The sequence below is a fragment of the Lissotriton vulgaris genome, unplaced genomic scaffold (genome assembly GCF_964263255.1).
Source record: "Lissotriton vulgaris unplaced genomic scaffold, aLisVul1.2 SCAFFOLD_1025, whole genome shotgun sequence".
Taxonomy (NCBI): Eukaryota; Metazoa; Chordata; class Amphibia; order Caudata; family Salamandridae; genus Lissotriton; species Lissotriton vulgaris.
Genome location: NW_028249245.1, coordinates 538967 through 562969, shown reverse-complemented (window position 1 = coordinate 562969; position 24003 = coordinate 538967). Strand labels below are relative to the sequence as shown.

Genomic DNA, 24003 nt, shown 5'->3' with positions numbered 1-24003 from the left:
CGCAATGTGACCTCACTCGGGGTGTTCTAATACACACCACTAACACTAGCAGAGATATAAATTCGTAGCAGACACCCTGCTGGGCATCGCTGCACACATAGCGCCTTGGGCGGATTTTATAGAATATTTTTGAAAGGCGGATCGGTTGTAATTTCCTGTGAAGGTTTCTCTTTGGTTCACAAGTGTTGAAAACCCTCCGACGTTATTAACTTACACAAAGACCAGTGCTGGTAGCAGTGACGTCACCGACCCCGCCCTCTTTGGCAGGAGTTCTTCCGCCGATGAGGAGTCGAATTTTTTTGAACATCTGGGATTTCCTCACTGGCGGAGACGTGTGTAATTTGCGAAACAAAAGAAGTCTTGGCAGAAGTAAAAAGCGAGACCAACCGTCTTTTCCGTTTAATTTCTTTCTTTTTTTTTTTTTTTACAAACAGGATCCGGTGTAATAAAAGCGTTTCATATAAAAGTTGGCACTTGGTTCGAAGTACACCCTGCAAACGGTTGGAAGGAGGAGGCCGCAGCCCCGGGGCGCACTTGCAAACTCCGGGTCCACGTCTTACACATCATATTAAACGGAAAAAAACTGAGAAACACAGCTCTTGGTACAATACTGTATGTAAAAAATAAATAAGTATTCAGACTCCAGTCGCTCAATGCAAAATACAAATAATCTGTAGAAGTGTGCCCCTTGTTATGACAACATAGAAAATAAAATACCATACAGTAAACGGGAAGGCGTGGCCACCACCACGCAGTGTGAGCCGCACCTGCAGTTCTGGTGGAATTAAGGTAGTGGGCAGTATTTCTCTCCACCCTTAGAAGCCGACATGCCACGCGGATGGTGTCTGTCATACAAAAGCAATAGCCCCGCCCCCATCTCCCCATGGCCGCTTTAGCTTGGTTCAGTCCATCCCTCAACCTGAACTCCCACAGGGTTATTTCTGACCCTTTCTCCACCTCCCAAATTCAATTCTAGAGTCCCCGCCTCACCAGCTACTGAGGAGAAACATCTAGTCCCTCCTCCGTGTACCACACCCTCTCGCCCTAGGCTACCATACGCGTCTTTGAACGTCTCATGCCGGCCCCATCCGAAGCAGCACCATCCCTGTCTTGACTATACTGAAATAGCACATTGGTCCCCAGACCTCCTTATGCTAAGCCCTGGCCAATGCCCAGAACTTGCCCCGCTGAAGACCATGTGCTCCCCCTCTCTCACCACACCTCTTCTGTTCACGCCCCATTCCACCATGAAGTTCCACCTTCCTTACCTCCTGTTTCTAAATACCACCCACCCACCTCCTTCTCTAATTAGACCATTCGCCCCCAGAATTCTGCGCTGTGCAGTCCCTAGGAAGGACAGGGCGCGTGACTTGAGCACGGTGGCGCTGGGTATGCCATGGCACATTGTATGAGCGGGTATAGGTGAGGGTGGGAGGGAAGTGTTCTGTAACAAGGAGGAGTAGGTAGGGGAGAAGATGTTTATCTTGAATAGAATTGTAGAATATTGTAGAAGATGAATGTACTCGCTTGGAGTAGGTGAGGAGGAGCAACAGACAAAGATGAACCAGCCCCAGAAAGGACAGAAGTTGAAAGCAGGACGTGTCTTCAGCGTTGCATATGGAAGCGACCGAGATAGGGTACTTATGAAGAAAAGGAGGGAGAGAACAAGAACGGGGTGCAAAATTAGAATCTGAGAGGCAGGATAAGGATGAGCTTGGAGGTGTTGCATGGTGGAGGAAAGCGGGTTCTGGAAATGAGAAGCTGTCAAGGAAGAGCCGTAAGTTAGTAATAAAGGGACACATGCAGACGTGAAATCATGCGCCAAGAAGGCTATGGCCGACGATGAAGCACAGAGGACTAAGGGATGGGATACGCCTGGGGCAGAAAGAGTCTCAAGAAGCAAAAAGGGTGAGGTGTGTTAGCGATGGAGAATTGTTGCACAGAAAAATGTCAACCTCTAAGAGTTGGACGTTGTAATGCTGAATAGCTTTGTAGGAGCGCGCAACAGAGATGGACCAACCTCAAACCACCAGACACTGTGAGGTTGGATACCACTGGGGAGAAGAGGAGACATGGACCTCATGGAGCTTGAGACTGTGCAGAAGGAAAGATGGAAATGAGGTGAAGATCTCATAGATAGGAGTCTCCAAGGCAGCGCGGCCATGGAAGTGTGGAGCAAAGGCATCAGAGGGAACTGGTGGCTGGAAGTACCCTGGAGATGTGGGCAGATGTGAAGTGATCTGCCTCTGTGAAACTGAAGAAGGGAGTGGAGGTAGGATGTAACGATTGGCTGGAAAGAAAGAAGTACCACCAAAGGATTGGTTCCAAGAACGCCATGGTGGTTAGGACCATGTTTAGGCCAGAAAGGAGAGACGCTAAGAGGGGGATGATGGCCGTGAACAAGACAAGGGATGCTTAATAGCAGTAGAGGTAGGACGCTGCCCTTGCAGTAGCCGGGTGAGGATGGGTTGGCTCTCAATGATACGTCTTGATGATGGGTGGACCCCCATGGGACAGAAGAGGACCTCTTAGTGACAGATGTCAAACACTGCTGGGGATGTCACAAATATTTGGAAATGGTCTTCATTTCAAAAATACATAATAATATAACTATATGTACACACACGCGGACACACACCTAGTCACTCGCACACGGGCACGCACACAGAAGCTCACAGATGGGAGATGCTTCTTCCTCTGGAGTCTACATCGTAAAATATGGTTTTCATGACCTTAGTGTGTTTCGCTTCGCAACCTTCTTCCTGTTGCGTCAGGAGAGGGTCTCGGCGTGTATTATTGCTTCGTAGACTGAGCACGCTCTGCTCTCCATGGCAAGATGAGAGCACTACGACCCTGCTGGAGGGACGTAACATGAAACGAACAGAGATTCCAAAGAGAAGCTGGACTCAGACAATTTTCTGTTGAATGAGTACGCCGTGGGTCCTAGAGCCGGAGGAAATGATGTGGACGGAGACTAAGAGTTATTGTACTGGACCCAGAAGAAGGGCTTTGACTGTAGAGGACCTGGAGGAGAAGTTTTTGTGAGTATGAAGTAAGAAAAGGGTATTTCAACCCTGAGGAGGGTGACCTCCCGCTTACAGAAAGTTCACGTTAGAACAAATCCACCAGGGACTCGGTCTGGCTCTTCTTTGGCTGGTGTGAGATTCCTAAAATCGAAGGCACCAGCCAAAATGTAGGTGTTCTGTTCGTGTTTTGGTCCCGCAGTCATGCAAGTGAGAACAGCCTTGGCTGAGGGTGCCATCGAGCATCCACACTTAGACACAGGAACGAGTAGGCAGGTTTAGGAGACGAGCAGCCTCTTCTGCCATTATACGTTATAAATCTCTATAGAAAGAGGGAAGGGATCCAGCCCCTCCATACATAAACTGTGGACACATAATGAGCTTAACACCATGAATGCCATGGACTTAGAGGTCATTTTGAGGGTGTGACGGATGAATTGCATTCTATCATCATCACTTTGCCAGCGTCTAAACGAACTTGAGAGGCCAAAACATACATCTGTCTGCTGATATACATGGCACACACCCCCACCTCGCCCAGGGATAAATTAACTGGCACATGAAAGGTTTGGGAAGAAGGTGCATCTACAGACCCTTTGGGAGTGAGCCTGGCTTCCTATTCATAAGTTCATGCTGGTTATCCAGAGGTTTACCACCACTGGGGCCAAACACCTGGCGAGGTGTACGTGGTGAGCATGGTTTCCCATCAGTAGAGTCTTGATGATCATCAAGAAGGTTCCCCTAGGAGAGACTGGAGCCAGACTTCGTACGGTGTAGATGGTGAGCATGGCCTCCCATCAGTAGCGTCTTGATGATCATCAAGAAGTTTCCCCTAGGAGAAAGTGGGGCCAGACTTCGTACGGTGTAGATGGTAAGCATGGCTTCCTATCTGCAGCTTCAAGCTGATCATCAGGAAGGTTGCCCCAGGAGAAAGTGGGGCCAGACTTCGTACGGTGTAGATGGTAAGCATGGCTTCCTATCTGCAGCTTCAAGCTGATCATCAGGAAGGTTGCCCCAGGAGAAAGTGGGGCCAGCCTTCGTACGGTGTAGATGGTAAACATGGCTTCCTATCTGTAGCTTCAAGCTGATCATCAGGAAGGTTGCCCCAGGAGAAAGTGGGGCCAGACTTTGTACGGTGTAGATGGTGAGCATGGCTTCCTATCTGCAGCTTCAAGCTGATCACCAGGAAGGTTGCCCCAGGAGAAAGTGGGGCCAGACTTCGCGTGGGGTGCAGGTGGTGAGCATGGCTTCCCATCTGTAGCTTCTAGCTGAGTTTCAGGCAGGTAAGCCCCAGAAGTTGGAGTCAAACTCCTTCGAGGGGGAAGGTGAGTTTAGCGCTAAAGTGCTGACCTACGTTCTTTGTAAGTTTGTTCTCCAACACTGAACATGAAACAACCGCCCTCCCCACTCCCCCTTCTCTCTCAGAGGAGCCCCATCTTCTACCTCTTTCCACTGTTTGAGGCATTCCCTGCTCACCACATCAGACGTTCTTTCATTAAAACAACAACAAACATTCAAAGAAACAAACGTCGTCAGCTACAACACGTTCGTAGAGACCCCGCTCATGCCTGGCTTTGATTCCAGTAAAACAATCACCCTCCTGCAGCATGAGAACGGAAAACACACAACGACTGGGCATAAATTAGGACAAACAAGAGAACAAAACGACCTCAAGTGTCTTTGAAAATGTCAATGCCAGCTCTGCTGACTGAGGTCTTTCTTTTTCGTTGGATCTGCAGGGTTCCTACGGCTTGGCTGAGAGTCTGTGTGATGCCTGAAGATATGTCGACATGGGTCCGAGGACAGATGTGAGCGGCAGCGTCCTACCCTCTGTTGGCCATCTGGCTGCGGTCAAGCGGCTACCACTTGAGGAGTGTCCAGGAGAAGAGGGCAGAGCGCCTGCATTCCCAACTCACTTTTCATGTAGTGGTTACATTTTCCTGAATAGCTACATGGCACGACATATTTCATGGCCAGCTGTCCAAGACACTTACCACTTCGTCAAACCAATATGAACAGTAACACTGATTAGGCCAGGGTGGGCCAGAAAAACAACAGTTCGAGAGGTGGCGACTGGGTCCATGAAAACGGAAACATTGACTATTGTCCTTTGTTTGTCTTTGAGGTCCAAACTTTTGGGTCAACTCTGAATTGTTAAATAAAATGATCTTCTTTAAGAGTCTCTCACTTGATGTCAACCTTTCAGCCTCAAGTTCCTTCAAGCAGTGAGGAGTGCTGAAAGTTGAAAACATGAGGCCTGCGGTTAAGAACAAATTGATGAATGTACACGTGGACATGCACACCCACAAACTGGCACAGATACGCAGCCTCCCCAAGACATGCTTGGGCTTGGCAACCATGCTGGCTTATGCCAAAAAGCGAGGGAAGGATTGAGAATGTGAAGAAAGGAAAACATGAACATGTAGCTGCCGCTGCACAGTAACCATTTCAAGATGTCCGCCCTGAGCACAGATCATGGGTGACGTCACTAGACTTGATGTTCTACAAAGGTGGCAAAAACACTGAGGGAATGGGTGGACTGCCACCTTGTAGGTTCTTCTGTCAGCTGTGTTTGCTTAGGGTCTGGTCACTTCTCTCTGTGCCCAGCACGCACGTGCATCTCTTCTGACCACCACCAATATCCCCCGCCACTATAATACACCTACAACAGTGGTGGTAACCTACATATTTAACCAATTGCCCAAGTGGCAGAAATAGTGAGTGAAAGAGGAGTGCAGAACAATTTACACATTTCAACTTGCACAGGAGTTGTGAAAACATATGTGTCTATGTGCGAGGGATCGAGAACAGAGGGCGAATAAAGTTATACAATTATGTGCAACTAACAACAGTGCCACTCGTTCCTATTAGAATACCAAGGCACGTCAGAGGTAAGGTACCCATTTTAGCACCAGTCTGTCACGGTTGGTACTCCCCAAGCACTTTGTCCGGCCGGAAAGTGGTCAGTGTGTTACAGGGAGGCACTATCATTGCGGGGTACTAGTGTATGCCACATCCGAAACATCGCCCGTGATTGGCTGTCAGATGGCCCCACTGCCACCACTTCCTTTGTCCTTTTCTTCATTAGAGATAAGGCAGTACCATGACACCTACACCAGAGGAATTTGGCTCTGATAGAGTGTGGGGGCCCACGAAGAGCCCAGAGGCACTCCGCTCCAACGTCGTCTTCTCTGTCCTTCACACACACACAAACCCCCACAATACACGCTGTCATGGTTCTCTCTTGTACATTTTCCTTTTAAATACTCTAGCCACCCTCTGCAAAGCCACAAGTTAAATCCGCAGTTCTGCTTCGTCTGCGTTGTCCAGGGAATGCCCAGTGCTGATTATGGAGGCCGAAGGCCCCTGCGAGACCCCAAATGGAGACACGACTGGGGATCGAGCAGCCAGAGGGGAGAGGGAAGGAGAGAAACTGGGGGACATGGCGGCAGATGAGAGAGATCCCTCATGGCTGATTGGAGAACGTCGCAAAGAAGACAGGTGGGGGAATGTCCTTCCAATGGCTGGCTTAGGTGGCACTGTCTTGGCACCTGGGTGGGCCACCGATGTGATCAACGGTGGCGGGTCGATTCTCGGTTTAGTTTCTGCTTTGGGCTTGGGCTGGAAGGGTCTCCTCATTGTGGTCTCATCCTTGAGCCGGGCGATCTCAGTAAAGACACTAGCCAAAGGCTGGAACTGAGGGCACCAGTTCAGCAAGTAATCCCAGTTGTAGCTGCCTCTAAGTTCTTCATCGCTTGCCACAATGGCAGTCAGAGAGCCGTCCACAGACGGCTTGCCATCTTCAGGGAAAGCATAGTCTTTAGGATGTGATAAGTTCAGTCCACATCCTACCCCCACGAAACCTCCCCCATCATCCCGGTAAAGGTGAGGCTGGCCTTGGACCAGTAAGCCAGAACCCTTTTTGTTTTTAAACCATTGGCTTGTCTCCATGCCCGGGTCGCAGGAGATGTCCGACAACTGGTCTGCATCTTGTTGTATGCCTGAATCAGGCCCCCTGGCAGAGATGTGGTCTTGCATTGAGGAGGTGATGCTGGCAACACGTGGGTATTCATTTATCATTCGAATCTCGTCATCTTCTGCTGCCTCTGCTGAGCCCCGCCCACTAGAATGGGACGGGTCCAAGGATCCGCCCCTTGTGTACGTACCACCAACCCCACTCTGATCACTGGAGAACCCCGGCAGTGTTTGGTGGTAAATACGATCACTGTTGGCAAGCGTGGAGTCTTCGCGCCCAATCTTCTGCATCGAGCTGCTTTGGATGTTGCTAAGTTGGGATTCTGTCTCTGGTTTCTTTCTTGATCTTCGTCGCGAGCGACACACCACTAGAGCAATCGCCACCACCGCAATTATGACGACTACTCCCAAGGAGGCTGCCACAGCAATCACCAGCACAAGGTTAAAATCAGGTGCCAGGCCGAAAGAGGTATTGGTGACATCGATAGTAACTTGAGCAGTGGCTACACGTGAGGTGGGTAGAGGGCTGCGTGCATGGATATCCATGGTTATTTCCCTTGTCTCGCGCTTGGCGCGGCCACTGCGGTGTCTTTGGCTGTCCATTTTGAGGTAGATATAGCCAGTGGTTTCATTTACTCCAAAATAGAGTGAAGGCTTTGCAAAGGAGTAGAGAATTACACCATCTGCTCCCTCATCTTCATCGGTGGCCATCACCCTGCCAATGATTTCATCTTTCTGTGCTCCTTCCGGCACATCGAAGTTGAAGGAAGGCGCAAAGAAAACTGGGTCATACTCATCCTCTCCGCTTACCAAAACCTGCACTGTGACAGAAGCAGAGAAGTTCCCAGCATCAACTGCTTTCACCATCATCTTAAAAACTTTAGTCCTTTCATAGTCAAAAGATAACTGGGAACGCAACTCCCCTGATGTCTCGTTGACTGAAAAGAAGTTCTTTCCATCTCCGAATCCAAGTTCATCCACTGGAAGGTCAATCACAGTGTAGCGAATTTGCCCAAAAACGCCAGTGTCAAAGTCAATAGCATGGATCACAGTTACCACGGTGTTGGGGGGCTGGTTTTCCCTGATGCTGGTGGTTAGAATTTCCACTGGAAAATATGGCTTGTTGTCATTAATGTCCTTCACTTCTATGGTGACTGGCACCAAAGCAAAATTGCCTTGACTGCCTCGACTGTCAGATGCTTGGATGACAAGGACGTGGACAGCCTGGAGCTCTCTGTCAAGAGGTTGCACCAGCCGAATCGCTCCTGAACCCTCATTGATGTGGAACAGCTGGTTTTGGTCACCAGAGCTGATCTTGTAGTGAATGAAATCATTAGGGCTGGAGTCAGAATCGTGAGCTGCTACCCGCAGGACCTCTGTGCTGACCGGGGCACTCTCGCTCACCTGGATGCTGTACTCTGCTCTGGGAAAGACTGGGGGATTGTCATTTACATCCAGGATGGAGACCACAACTGGCACGACGGCACTCTTCTGCGGAATGCCGCGGTCGGAAGCTGCCACAGTGAGGTTATAGAGCGGGATTGTTTCAAAGTCAAGCTTCTCCACTAAGATGAGAGCACCAATGGTCTGGAATCGACCATCGATGAAGCGCACGCTGCTCTCCAGTTGGAAGGCATTGCCAGTGTTCCCACTCACGATGGTGTAATCAAAGCCGGCATTCTCCCTGGACAGGTCGTCATCGGTGGCCTCAAGAGTCAGGACAGTGGTGCCGGGGTGCAGGTCCTCTGATATTGAAGCGTCGTAGCGGGCCTGGTGAAAGTAGGGGGTGTTGTCGTTCACGTCCTGCACTTGGATCTGGATGGTGGAGAACGAGGACAGGATTGGGGAGCCATGATCCCGAGCCTCGATCAACACATCAAGAGTAGGCCTTCTGGAGTCAAATTCAACGCGTTGACTGGTAAAAAGAGTTCCTGAATGGGAAAAAGAAGAAAAAAAGTGTAAGAATCCAAATTCACGAATCCAAAGCAAATATAATGTACACGCAAACATCTAGACAACCGCGCAAAGAAAGATCATGTTTGATAAACATCCCCCAACAGGATTAAATGTCCAGCCTTGAGTCCAGGAACGTTCATTACTTTGTGCCCTAAAGATACTCAGGATAGCCAGTAAACTGGTTCTATTTAAAGGAATTATACTTACTTCTAAACAGCTCATACATACCACAGGCGAACAGAAATATCATGAGAGTACCCATACTAAAAGCATCTTCTACCAAATACAACTGTAAATACAGTGAAACTAAGTATATGGAAAATACCACCAACCTACACATATCAAGAGCAAATATACATACCACTAAGCAGAACCAGCCAAAGGCTGGCAATGCTTACTGGTTTCAACTCACATCAAGGGGAAACTTTTACACTATGCAACTCAAATCAAGAGTAAAATATACCTACTACTAATCAACCCAAACAAAAAACTAAGTTATTAAACAATAAATGACCCACACCCACATCAAACATGCACACCACAAGACAACTCAAGCCAAGAACAAGCAGCCATATTACTAAAAAAATGGCAACTGAAGCAAACAGCTTCTACTTAACAAAACCCAATAATAGCAAACATACATAACGCTGAACAATCTTTAAGCAACTGTGAATACATGAAAAATTGAATATCTGACACTAAGAAGCAAACTTGCCAACCTCAAAGCAACCATTTTTAAGAACAGAAATGCTTACCATGAAGCTACTGTACCAGGGGCAAAAACACCAACCCATTAAAGAAATGTACCAATACTCAACATGCAAAACAGACTGAAAGCAAACAGACCTGCTATAAGATCCTGAAATTAGAGAACCTGTGCCATCGCTAAATGGTCTGTAAGAGGAACTGACAACTATTGCTAAACCACTTATCCAAAATATGCAAACAACTAAACGACTATATCAAGAACAAACTTGTGTGTATTAGAATCACCCTCACCAACAGTAACCACTAAGGTTGCAAAAGGAGAAGTCACCGGTGTAGCAGGATCCCTCTCCAAGGGCTAGACAACTGCCCCAAAGCCATGAGACTGGCGCGTCTGAGTGGAAGTTGTGCGGGTGAAACACCCTGCTCTCAGGATCTTAAAAAGGGACGGTTCTATGATACTGAACAAGTTAGATTAATATGATGGGGTTTCTGGAAGAGTATGACTGCTTGCAGACAAGTTTTGTTATATACAAAAAAGCCACCTGAAAATTTTTCATAAAACATGTTCTAATCTATCACATTATGTAATATATTCATGTTATATCAGCCTGCACCTAAACATACACAAAAATGTGATGAGATGTCCTCCTATTCCACCAGGTGTCATGCTTCAGCATAGGACTACCCAGGGTCTTCAAAACTCCGGTTTGATGAAGAGCGGGCCTACAACCCTGAAATCAGGGAGGCACTTATTACAAAATATGAATGCGTGAGAGATATATACTTAAAACCCAATGTGGTAATCCAGTCTGACTTTTATACTATATGGGATACCACTAGGTAATACAAACTAAATGTGGGGAATAGGGGAATTAGTACCCCAGCCCCACTAAACAGTCAACATGTTTCTACCTAGAGGCTCAACAAAGTCCATGGCATTCATCAGGATGGACATCAGCTCCTCTGGTAGCATTTACAATGTACATTCCATTTTGTCAGTGGTCTAACCCCTGTCACCACCCTATGTTTCTACGTCCCTAGGGACTTGAAAGACTTTAATAACAAATGTGTGTTATCAACAGAAATGCAAGGCTGATACTTCAGGACCAGGCGTCACTCAAGATACACGTAGGTATCAATTACACGCGGTGTGGGTGTGACGCTGCACTCGTGTATCACACACCAAGGCATTTGTGACTTGACGCTTGCAGACAATACCACCAAATAAGCTACTGTTTTCAAGAATGTAGACTATGGAACAACGTCAGAGAACAAAAGGGTAGAGCTTTATTAAAAATGGCCGCTACAACACAGAGGCGAACATACCACAAACTTTAACAGAATATCCCTTGATTTATTAATCACTCCTTTCTAGCTACACATTAACTAAGTACTACTTCTCCCAGGTTCTGTCTGGTAAAACTGGTTCTGTTTCTTAAGTAGACCCAGGAAAATGCTGTCTCTTTTTTGTGATTTTTTTGACTTATTAACTAAATTCTCATTGTAGTTGCCTGATGTAACTATTTTCTGCTGCATCTTAGTAGGATAACTGGTACGGTTATCACCGCCTCATCTGGCATTCTGCGGAGAAACCCCACTAGGGTTATCCTAAAGGTGGAAGTATACACAGAGCCGTACCGTTATTGGAGTCTATGTAGAAGGCGTCCATGGCTGTGGAGGCGAGGTGATATGTGACCCTTCCGTTCTCGCCGGAGTCCCTGTCGGTGGCGGTGACGGTGAGTACCGGAGTGCCTGGGGCAGTGTGCTCCAGAAGAGTGACCTGAAAAACAAAAGGTGATCTCCAGTGAGCAAGGACTGTGCAGGGTTTCATAATAGAAGAGTCCATTTCATGTACAAGCCTGGATAATTAGGAGTGCACCATACAGTTTGTAAAACAACCATTCTCTAGGTATCCAAGACTGTGTAGCTTAAAAAACAGACCCCCCTCCCCCCATCCAGAACCAGATGAGTTAAAGAGGCCACCCTCTGGCTGAACAGCACCCACCTACAAGTAAAGGTCCCTGTGAGTCTCAGCCAAGGTTCAGAGGAGGCCTCTGGGATTCTGAACACCATCCAGCACAGCCGCAACGCTGGCACCGAGCACTAGGCACAGGACCCCCAAAACAGCTTTTAGGCTAAATAGGTGCATTTACTCTACATCTACAAGGGCCTCACGTATAGCAGCCAGGAGCAGGACCACTCATCTGCTAGCAGAGTATGAAAATTGCCGAGTGCGTTTGAGGTGGAAGGTTCTGTGGATCAGTTATGTTTTAAGTGGTGTCAGGATGGTGTTTACATAGGTGGCATGGTGGTAGGAAGGTGAACCCCTTCCAAGAGATAAGGGAAGACACAGACATGTGATAAGTTGAAGGAGGAGGTGCAAAGGATGAAGACTGTTGCAGGATGTGTGTAGCATGGTGCTAGAGAACTAGACATCTCTGTCGACGGTGGGAGTCATGCTTTGAGTAGGCCTGGGCGGTGAACTTCACTCTGTTTGCGGAGTTTGCAGAGTTTTCTGCACTCCGCACAGCTCGCGGAGTGCAGAAAACTCCGCTTCACGATGTGCAGCAGAGCATTTTGCCAGCTAGCGATCTCAAACGGTAAGTTCGCGAGCGTGAGCTATCGCTCGGGTAGAATTTCTACACGAGTGGCAGGAATACCAGCACAAACTGCAGTTCGCACTGCACTCCGCCACTTGCTGAACTTCGCAGAGTTTTTTGTAACTTTGGGAGTTCTGCATAGCAAAACTCTGCAAACAACGCCCAGGCCTAGCTTTGAGCTTAAATTGTGTTCGATCGAATTTGACGAACACCCAAGATTTCCAACCCAACGTACATGTGAGCTTCACTGTGCTGCTCTGGTAACTTCTGCTCCACTTGGATCTGTTACTTTTATTGAGTTTACAAGTACCAGCTCTGTCACATACTCTGGGCCATGTATATATTACGGAATTTGCCTCTATTGATAAACCTTTGCCTGTAATCTCTATCGTCATTTTACCAAGTGCACCTTTCTCCTGAAGGACTCCTCCATCTGTAGGATGCTATAGGATGTACTTTGTCCTTCAGGTTCCTTTTCCTATGACCCAAACAACAATGTACTTTGCTCCACTGCCTTTTGGCTACATTCAGGCTATAGAAATACCATACATCCATACACCCCCCTATGGCCTACCTGGTAGAGCTCCTGTGTGAACTCTGGTGGGTTGTCGTTCACGTCTTCCACGATGATGGTCAGGTTGGCCTCGGTCTCGTGCCGGGAATCCGAGGAGCGGATGGTGAGGGTGTACCAGCTCCTGTCCTCATAGTCCAGAGGTTCCATCAACGTAATGTGTCCCCCATAGCGCAGGATGCTGAATGTGCCTGCAGGAGCTCCGTTCAGGAGCAGCGTGTAGGAAAGGGCGGGACCGGAGTCAACATCGTTTCCTGTCACCTGTGTAATCTCCGTGCCAATCGTTATGTCTGGAACAGAGGACACAAAGTTACCAGAGTTACTGTGCTTTATGTTCAGGACTCCTATGTCAGGCTAAAACACACAATACTTGAACAGCATCAAACAGACCCCCCCCCGTGCTAATGAAGTATCCTGTACTGTTGATGAATGGGCGAGTCTGTAAAAGAGGGTGAAAACTCTCCTGCGTAATGTGGGCATTAATAAACTCCATGGGACCAAAGATTAAGGTGTACTGTCCAGTATCCAGTATTCACTATAACACAAAATGAAAAAATTGCCATGTCACTGACTGCGCCAGGTCGAGTGTGTATTTTTCTGAGTCAACAGAAAGGGCCATTGGGCTTTGAGATCTGTAGCTGGAATGAAAGCATGAACCTGAGAGATATGTGTGATTTTAATGCTCTCTGATCATGCACCACACCTCAGCATGTAGCTTGGGTATTCCAGCCAGCTCCCAGTGGCATGGATTTTGACAGTTCTTACCAACTCTTCTCTCCTAGACTCACAGAGTGCACCTCCTCCCACCATCTTCCATTCCCCTGTCCCATTTGAATTACTAAGATACTGTGAATCACACCCAGGCTACCAAGGTGCCCTGAACTCACTTTCTCGCACTTGCAGCTGTAACGGCAGAGGGATGGTGGGACTGTTGTCGTTTAGGTCCATCACCACCACTGTCAACGTGGCAGAGCCTATGAGCGGAGGGTTGCCTCGGTCCATCGCTGTCACCACGAGCCTGGCAGGAACAAACACAAGAGAATAAATATATGGAAATATCAGTAGCCACAGTTGTGTGGGACCAACCCAAAAACCACAGGAACAGCAATTTCTTAGAAGCAACTAAAGCGCCAAGCAATTAAGGTTCCACTGATGCCACCTGCAACAGCAGGAAACAGATTCTCCAGCCACTCTTTGTAAGTACATTTTATGTTCCACTTGGTGGGATAGGGGCATCTTAAAACATGAATAGTCCAAATGCCTCTAAGACCATTTAAAGTACATCAGTGATGTAAGCTTGCACTTCTTATACTCAAAGCAAGACTATAGCCAAACAATAAACATTATAGCCACACCATATTCTCATCCAAAGAAGTTATAAAGAGAGTGAATCAGCACAGTAATATCCCAGCCCGAATCCCTCCCATTAAGGGCCGGTTGCATACACAGAGCCCACAGTCAAACAGGTTGGTGGCGCAGACAGCCGGCCGCTCACCTAGTGCGTGACCAGATCTCTCTGTCCAAGATGGCTGCCGTGGTGATGGTCCCCGTCTGAGGGTCAATGTTGAAGAGCCCTTTCATGGGTTGAGACTGCTCGATGGCATACGTCACCTGGCCATTCTGTCCTTGGTCAACATCATCAGCTAGCACCTGATAAAAAAGGAAGACAAACAAGATGGTGAAGGGGAAGTGCGAGCCAAAAGGTGGCCATGATACAACTGTAACCCTGCTGCTTGGTTCAACCCATACGTGTGACTCACCCAGCCCAGCCCCTTATGCAAATCAAAGTCAGAACCTGATAGTTGCCATCACTGTTAAATTTCCTCTGGCCGGATAGCTACCAGCTGCCAAGGCAGGAAGGTCAGTCATCATTTCTCCCCTGAATCTTCATTTTCACTCATCATCACTGAGAGTAATCTCGAGTCTTTCCCATGCGTGTGCATGACAAACTCTGAGCTTCCTTTTCAGAACAACATCCTTGTGTATCACTAATATCATTATACAGTTTCTTGTGATTAAGATTATCTCTACTTTATGTATGCGTGGTGGCTTAGTATCGGGGTGACCAGTAACATAGGGTGGTACTTCTGAGGCCAGTACTACAGAATATCTCCAATACCGCCCCCATGGCTATTGGCCATCATGAGGTACTTTTTGGCCTGGAATGGGCATAACGCGAAAGTCCCAATATTACCAGCTCCATTACTGCATGTGATTCCAAAATTCCGAGCCCATTTCTGAACACATTTTACAAATGCATTTTGAAAAGCAATGGAAGACGCGTAATCCATGCATCTCAGCTCTTTCCTCCCCATGAATATTAGATTTAGTTTTCATGCATGTAGTGCCAACTTAACCACAAATTAGCTGGGCATGTTCCAATAAACTGATCAAGGTAACTCTCTGCCTGCCATGGTAAGGACCGGTAAACCTTGAAAGAACCTGCTGGAGGGGCCAGGCAGGGGCGGCTCCTCCGCAAAGGCGGGGGAGCGTCGCCCCACTAAGTACAAAAAGAAAATGACAATAACGCAATGTTAAAAATGGTACGTTATAATCATTTTCTTCTTGGAACCAGCCAGGTTGGGGCGGGGATGGGCTTGCCTGGGAAAGGGAGAGGGCCCTGCTGCACTCAAGTGCGCATGACAGTTTGGCGGGCCGTCCTGGGCCAGCCACTTTACATGTTCTCCACCCAGACTGCATTAGAGCCTGGGTGGAGAACATGCACATCTTTCCATGGCCGAATCTGTGCTAAACCATGATGCTCAAACCAATCACAACGCAGCCTTAGGAGCGCTGTCATTGGTCAAGGGATTCTGGTTGCTTCCTGTTCCTGCGTTGGAGGAGGCGAGGCAGTGGCTGGCGATCAGCATTGATAAGATAAGTCTTTTTTATTTCTAAACCCCCCTCATCCCCTGCCATGGCACCAACGTTCCCAACCAGCCGCCACTAGGGCCAGGTGGGAGTGAAGACAATGGAGCTGTAGTGGTTGGAGGAATACACAAAGAGGTGGTGGATGGGGCTACAGTTTGTGCCAGTAATTCCAACCTGGTTGGAAAAAAGGCTTCTGCAGAAGGCAACTGTGGAGAAAAGCATCTGCCGAACACGGAATTAGGAGCTAATGAAGATACGAGGGGCAGATTTATCAGCAATTTGCGACGGTGCAAAGTCACCAAAAATTATGCAAACAGTGTAAAGTGTTCTTTTGTTAATTTGACTAAAAGCAACGAAAAGAGAGGATTTGCAGAATCTTGCAGCACTGGCATCCAGAGGGTGTCCCATGGATAGTACATGGCCCTTCACGTACTACCAGGCATGGTTTCTGGCACAAAGACGGATCAAGTAACAAGATGAGATAGGCTTTGCATACAAAAATACCACCTCCTCGAGGCAGGCGCTAAGAAGGGGAAAGGTTTCCATTTCTCCTAACTTTTCCATCAGTGCACGGGTGCTGCACTATACGACACACAAACTAAGTGGGGTACTTTTCAAACTTAGTCTAAGCAACGTATTTTGTACTGGAAGAGAATCGTAGACAAAATGTGTGCTCCACTTGAGTGCAAAGGTGTGTGAGTAGCACTAGCGTGGTGGAGCGCTGTGCACGGGATGACAGCAGCAACGCCATATCTTTGTAGACATCGCTCTGCCATGTGTTTGCCTCATTGCGCAAAGCAGAAAAGCAACCAAAAGCTGAGGGCCCAACTTTATGATACATCGGCCCAAAAGAGTGCAAAAGAGCATTTGATGGACAGCCTAGTTGGAGAGAGAAAGGCGGTGTCAAGAGGAAGATGGGTATGAGGATGGAGAGGGTTCAAGGCTTAGGGAGTGCTTGGTGAAGTCCTAGGTTTGTTGACCAGAGGTATGCCAAGGTGGGTCGAGTTTCTAATGTGGGTGGAGTCAGAGCCTCCAGGTGCAGATAAGGAGGTCGATTTACATCTGCAGGTGACACAACATACTTCTAAGCAGATGCATCTCAGTACAAGACAGCCAAGATCAGAGGCGAAACTCGTGATGGAGGAAGGATTGCCATCAGTTGAGGCGATGATGATGAACAGGTAAATGCGCCTTCAAGGGTTTTTACTCTTTTAGTTCACCATTCAAGGCAAGCTAACAAATATTACTTGCAATGTAATTTATTTTTATAATTTCTTTTCGTAGAATATAAACATACTTAGATTGTTCCATTATTCACAAAATGAGAACACAAGATCTAATCATAGACAAAAATATTAAAACACGAGCGTAAGTATAAAAATAATGTTATTTTGAGAAGTAATAAAGGGTATTTGTAGGTTTAACTCACAGGTGAGGGGAGGCAGCTCGGCTGGAACCGATTCCGTCCAGCTGGGAGCGCAACAAGGGCCGGATCCTGGTGCACAAGGGGACCTCTGGGATGTAGAGTTTAATATTCCTTCGTAGTCTGAGGTGATATGGTTGCATGTCTGCGAGTTTGTTAATTTGCACTTTGAAGGAAAAGGTGGAGTCGAGTGTGGAAGACAAGTCAAGGAATTCCATGTCAATGGGGCTGAGTATTAGAAAGTGGGAGGGCTCCTGGCGGTCAGGACTCTTGAGACAGTTTCCGTGCACTGCATGTCAGCAGCTGATGACTCTTAAGGATACAGGTAAATGTTGTAGGAACGCCTGTGGGCTGGGACACTCAGGAAAATCACCAGTTCTCCCAGTTTCTCCATATAGAGTCTTAAAGGGACAAGGATTTGTATGGTTACCTGTGGCACCTTCACTGCATGCAGTTCGCGTTCCTACTCAGGTTACGCTTGAGTCTAATCGCAGGAAAAGTTTCGCTGTGGCTCTTCCTGTACTGTGTATGGCAGCGGCCCGTCAACCATTTTTACTTCATCTAATGCTTGTTGGGAACTGTCCATGACACTTTCTTCAATCCGCAGGTTTTCTGTATAGTGCCGCACAGCAAGGCTGACAGCCCATGCTTACCCACAGCCGCAGATGACGACCTTCGCGACGTTAACAACAGGGGCACGAGTGGTGACGGAGTTTTCCATCGGAGCAGCTGTGTTCCTTGGAACTCCACCCTCCTGACGTCATTTCGAGTTTAATCTGCCAATAAACTCATATGTGTATTCCGTGCTGGCGGAATTCCCTCCACATAGTCAAGATCGAGTAGATCTAATACTACCTCCTTAGCAACTGACTAAGGTAAGGATTTTTTTCATGGGACTGGGACAGATAGACGTCCTGAAGAAGATCAATGTGACCTACTGATTGGGGGCACGCCCAGGTCGAAACATGTTGACTCTAGCGGTTTAGGAGGGGTGTTATAGGTTCCTAATTTCCTCCCTTACCACCACCATCCGTAATTCATTTTTAATCCTGACCTTGGAACCTACGAATAAAGGTACATTAGGTCTCCATGAGCCAGTTTTAATTTAATCTCACTACTTTGACTGCACATTTTATTCTATTACTGTACCCAGTCTTGGACTGACACACTCTGTTGTGAACACTGTTTGTCACTTCCAATTTTGTGTTTTGTCTCTATGTTTTACGTTTCCCCTCCCTATGCTCCGCTCTGTGCGTGGCTACGCTAGGGCGTCGCAGCAGACCCGATGATGAAGCATGTCACACACATTTGTGTGTGAGTGAGGGCAGTTTTTTCAAACATACAACTGTATCACTGCTTGTATACTTTGTTGTATGTGGTCTTTCCTCTCCATCCCTTCATGTGTGTATCAAGTTGACTTTAGGGGGTTTGGGGTGGTAGAGTAGTAGCTTGACCCTCTCCCCTCTTTTGTGTGAGAGAAGCCTTTATGGCACCAACACTAACTGCAGTAACCGCCCAACAACAGGGTCAGTGATGAGGTGTCGCAACAAAGTGGACCATTGGTAACTAACGTAAGTGGCTGCAGTTCCCTACCTTCTCCCCGTCTCCTACTTGAACAATGGTCTTCAGCACAGATGGGTTTTGAGAATCCTTAATTTCTGAAGTCAGGTGTCCAAGAATGGGTCATTCTGAGTGGGAACCTCTGCAATATTACAGATATATTACCATCCATGCTCGGCGACGCAATCAACCTTCCTTCTAAGCCTGCAATGGGCAACAAAAGGAGCAAGCACGATTTCCTGACTATCCCTGATGATTCTGATTTATTACACCTATCCCACGTGCCCAAGTCCAGGACAACACCTTCCAGCTCTGGGTTAATGTGCACAAGCGCCCTTCGATTCTACAAATAATCACTTTAACGTGGACACTACAGTGGGTTGGGGGGCTTGCCCGTCAACATGAGGGTTGGAACTCATGCGCGTGTCTGCGGATGGCATGTCTGACGTGCGGCTCTGAGCTGGGGCACAAGGCCCGCGGGAGCTGGCTCCACCTTGTGCCCTAAGGGATAGCAGCTTTTGTTGCTCAAGGGCCAGTAGTGTGGTGTAGGAGGGACACTGTGGCAGGAGTAGACACCTACTAACAGATACACAGATAAACTTTTAAATAAAAATTGCACTTTCCCAGCATACTTTGCTGTACAGTGAGGCAGGGCCATGCAAACACAGCTCCAAGCCATGACTTTTAGGCACCTCACTGTGGAACATGTACGTCAACGCGAGGATTTGTGGATTGGAGGAGGACGTGTTGTGCCAAACGTCCAGTTTTAGGAGTCAAAGGAGCTGTGTCGCCCTGTGGCCATGCCCTTTGCCAACCCCAGATTAGGAGAAAACAAGAGAAAAAGACTGAAGCAAGCTGAGCCCCTTGGACAGGAACTACAGCCCTCCCTCTGGGAGACAGTAGACATCTTGTAAACAGATGTCAGATACCAGCAGCGAGATTACCAGGCATCTGGTAGTAAGTAACCAGCATGAAAGTAGGTTTTAAGATGTTTCTAATATCCACACTGCAAGAGACATCACTCATGTGATTGACAAGTCTGTCATATCTGGCACAAACAGAGACAAGATCCTTTCATCAAGTCACCTGAAGCCCAGTCTTAAATGCACCCTCGTGCCACGGGAGGCCGCGCTCCTATGACTGATCATCTACTGCCCAGAGTCCGTGTCCGACCTGACACAGTGAGAGCCATCACTCATGGCAGGGCTCACAGCATGGAAGCAGCGTGAGATGTCTCTTCCAATACCATCAAAGGCATCACTCAGAGTATTTAAAATCTCAAAACAAGTCTGAGGTGACTCTGGAGACACCACCTACAGCTTAAAACAACCTGAAAACCAGCTTGAGAGGTGATATCTTATCCCACCAGACAAGACATGAACATTCGACCCACCAGACAAGACGTGAACATTCGACCCACCAGACAAGACATGAACATTCGACCCACCAGACAAGACGTGAACATTCGACCCACCAGACAAGACATGAACATTCGACCCACCAGACAAGACATGAACATTCGCCCCAGCAGGTGAGAGACGGCACCTCACTGTCATAGATCTTATAAAGTGCCGGAGAGCGTGACGCACACGCCATAAGGCCACTCATGCAGTCGATTAAGTAAAGAAGGGATGTTTCTTCTACTGCTCGTACCATCACATGTAACAGAGTTCTACGGTCATGAGAACCCTCAGCTTCTCTCCAGCATTCACAGATCCTCTAAGCAGAAGCTGTCCATTTATGGTCCTGGTTCTGACAGGAGACACTACTTGCAGTAGAGTTCTTTATCCGCTCCCTTCTTCCCATAATCCCCAACTACTCCTCGCTCGTCTTGTGGCCTGTGTATCAGCGTGTTACAGACTGCAAGCGTGAACCTATAGAGGGAATGAGGCTCCGGAGTCAGAGGAAGGGGAGCACCATGCTCTCCCGCATGGTCGTTTGTCAGTGTGTCGTTTTCGGAAATATTGTCTGACATAAATACTGTGTCCTAAATATTGTTAAAAAAATGACATTGCAGTTGGTGTCCATGTTCTATTATTTTCTCTAAATGGGTGATATTTTTGTAAATGATGCTGAGTATGATATTTTGGTACCAGACCCTGCTGGTCTGATGAGACGTATCTGACTCAAAACCATCCCATTCTTTTAGGGTACACTAGGGTACGACTGTGCCCTCGTGTTCTATTAAGAGACACATGGCACAATGCTGCCCAGAACGCCAGAGCTGCATTTGACTTCTTGCCTCGCACCCTAAATAAATGTGCATAACGTCACGCCACACCATTTGACAATATATGCACACCATTCATGCCATCCGATCCTACCCAAAAAAAGCCTAAATCCATGACTTCGCTCTCTACCAAACATGATATTATTCCATGGCATCCCACTCTACCAACCGAGACATTTTTCAGTACCATCCCTTACTACCAATATAGCCATTACTCCGTGTTATGCAGCCCTTCCAAGAGATGGACGAGTAGGCACCACTCTATTTTACTGAGATACACATCACGCCAGGTAATGCAGTCCTCACAAAGAAATACACGGGAGGAGACCCATCTGAGGAAACTTCCTGCTTTCTACTGCCCGCTGCGACCCATCTGAGGAAACTTCCTACATTCTACTGCCCGCCTCTCCCACCCGACAGAGCCAGTATCCATTACATAACCACCTGGTTACCAGCACCTTCTGGTAAAATCCTCTGTTTACCCTTGTCCTGGCCTCCCCTTGTATCCCTACCTCTTCCCCTTTCACCTTCCCCCTCAGAACCCCTGCAGCCAAGTGGCATGTCTATAACTAGGCCATCTCCATAAACCCACCTCTCCACTTCACTAAGTGCCACATTTCCACCCTTACTAAACCCCCATTTTGCTGCTCACTCCTCCTCTGTGCTCTCCCTCCCCATTTTGTGTCCTTATTTTCCACTCGATTGCCTCTCTTATGTGGCTTTGGTCTACCTTTGCACTCTGCAAGTCACTCACATGCACACACAGCACCACGGCGCCTCCTAGTACTCATTCAGTAAGCACTTACCTGTATGACAGGCAAGCCATAGCCCTGAGCCTCCCAGATAAAGGCCACATAATTCTGCAGCTGGAACCGAGGCAGGTTGTCGTTTATGTCCTGCAGGTTTAGGCGAAGCGCCATGAAGCCTAAAGATGCAGCCGTCTCTGCCTGGATGACCAAGCGGAGCTTGGGCGTTGACTCGAAATCCAACCTTTCAGAGCTCTGTATGGAGATGTCCCCTGGTAAGGTGAAGAGACCCAATATGTGTTAGTGAAATATTGGCTCTGCAGGAGCCATACAGCCATAAATGTCAAACTCCTAGAAGAATTGGAAAGATTCTAACCTGGAACACCTCTTCCAGTTCACATCCCAAGAAGAAACCACACACAATCATGACTGAGCAAGCAATGGTTTCATCCCATATCACAAAAGAAAAATAGAGACTTTATAGGACAAGCATCTTTTATGCTTCATGTTCTATTGAGAAGTAAATAGCTTTTTTCAAAAATCAGGTTCCTACTCCAGAAGTGAGCCACTGGCACCAGACCACTCTCCTTAAGCAAAAACCACTTGCCCTTCTGAGCCAGAGTTGTCAGAACTCTCTACACGAGCAATCAACTCTTTCAGATTTTTGTTTTAGAAGCCCTCTCTACACGAGCATGCACCTCTTACAGACCCGAGTCCGTGGTACCAGGCCTCGCTACTTGCGCAAGCATCTGTTCGCGAGCGTAGTAAGTAGCACCAGACTGGTCTACATAAGGAAGCACTTCTTCCAGAGATCACTGACCTGAATCAAAGCAGTCTGTTAACATTCTCACAATGTTTAGAAATTATTCAGATCAAATTGTTGTCATAAAGGGTGGGTAACCAATGTGTTTGTTAGTGAGGGGTTATGTTGGTTAGTAATCAGATGGAGCCTGTTTAGAACCTGTTATGGCTCTAAGTGTGCACAGATGTGATTGGTTCTGCTATTTGTTTCATTCTATGCGGTTGTATAGTTACCCATTGCTTGTCTTCAGGTGGGTGTTATTTTTCAGCAGCATCTTTACCCATTACATGGCTTTACGGGTGTGTTATTTCTCTATGTGCAGTCTAGGTTTTTAGATTTAAATAACATTCTTCTAAGTAGTTGATATTTAGAGTATTGATCAGAAAGAGATGTGTTGGTGGAACAGGATGGATTGCACCACTGAGATGGCAAACCCTTTGCCCACTAGATGACTTAGGGTTGTCTGCACGGTGGTACCCCGGATGGAGTCCAATGTGTACTGCTAGTGGGGAGATATATGCGTATAGTTTCATCTGTAGGTTACGCTGAGGTGACAAGCAGTTAGACAGGTACATGGCTCATGGCATCCCTTCAACTTCCTCAATAATGTTGATGAATTACAACACTGACAATGCCTGAGGCACAACCATATCTTTCAAAAGATTGATTGTCCACAGCGGTACTCCTAATAACGACTCACTGGGTAATATAATGCTACACTTAGAAGTTTTTTAACATCATTTAGTTTTCTTAAATTAGAAAAAGATTTGTACTGATAATCAGTCCTACATTCTACGATGAAGATATTGATCAAAGTGGGTAGGAAAATCTTTTCCAACCCCATTAAACCTGGACAGTTTCTACGGTCTTTGCTAGTACCATTGTGCGCTTCCACAACCATAGTCCAGTATCCATCATGCATCCTTTATCCATCCTTTAAACCTTGATGCCATCAGACCCCACCCTTCCCAGCATCCCTTGCTACTGCACCTGTATTGGGTTGGATAACAAACGCCTCGTCCTCGTTGCCGCTGATGATACTGTAGGTAATCCGCCCAGATGAGCCAGCCACATGGACGGCTTTGATGCTCAGGACGGCGGTGCCTGTGGGGGAGAAAGGAAGAATGGTTTCAAATACAGTCTTTTTCACAGGATACAGAGCATCATTCTTCCAATGCTATCTGCACTAATCGTCCAATAAGAGGCCAGCTGCACTTAGAACTTGCTATCAGTGGCCCTTACTGTTGGTGGTACGGTGGCTAGTTCATATCATCAAAGAGAGGAAAGGCCACAAGCAGCCATAGTCATCTTAGAATATTTATTTTACTGGACCAGCACCAACTGGGCTGATACAAAAGCCTCATCTGTGCTCAGACTCTTTTTACCCAATCACAGACTGCTACCCTCTTTATTCAGAGACTTTGGCTCCATGGTTGGCATTATTGCCCTGTTAACATCCAAAATCTGTTTTCATGGCAAACAGGCTGAACCCATCCTTGCCCCTTTATTCCCAGCAGCTAGACTAACAATCCCCTCAG

The 24003-nt window shown here is 47.3% G+C and overlaps 1 protein-coding gene across 1 annotated transcript in view; it reads right to left on the bottom strand.

The window, feature by feature from the left end:
• Positions 1-384: 384 nt before the first annotated feature.
• Positions 385-24003, bottom strand: part of DCHS1 (dachsous cadherin-related 1) — a 352029-nt gene continuing 328410 nt past the window's right edge. The window contains exons 15-21 of the mRNA XM_086950300.1: positions 23456-23569; positions 21724-21935; positions 14329-14483; positions 13721-13851; positions 12837-13123; positions 11301-11442; positions 385-8929 (exon numbers count right to left, since the gene is read on the bottom strand). Coding sequence (XP_086806426.1) covers positions 6318-8929; positions 11301-11442; positions 12837-13123; positions 13721-13851; positions 14329-14483; positions 21724-21935; positions 23456-23569 — 3653 coding nt within the window. The 3' untranslated portion in view covers positions 385-6317. The remainder of the gene's footprint in view (positions 8930-11300; positions 11443-12836; positions 13124-13720; positions 13852-14328; positions 14484-21723; positions 21936-23455; positions 23570-24003) is intronic.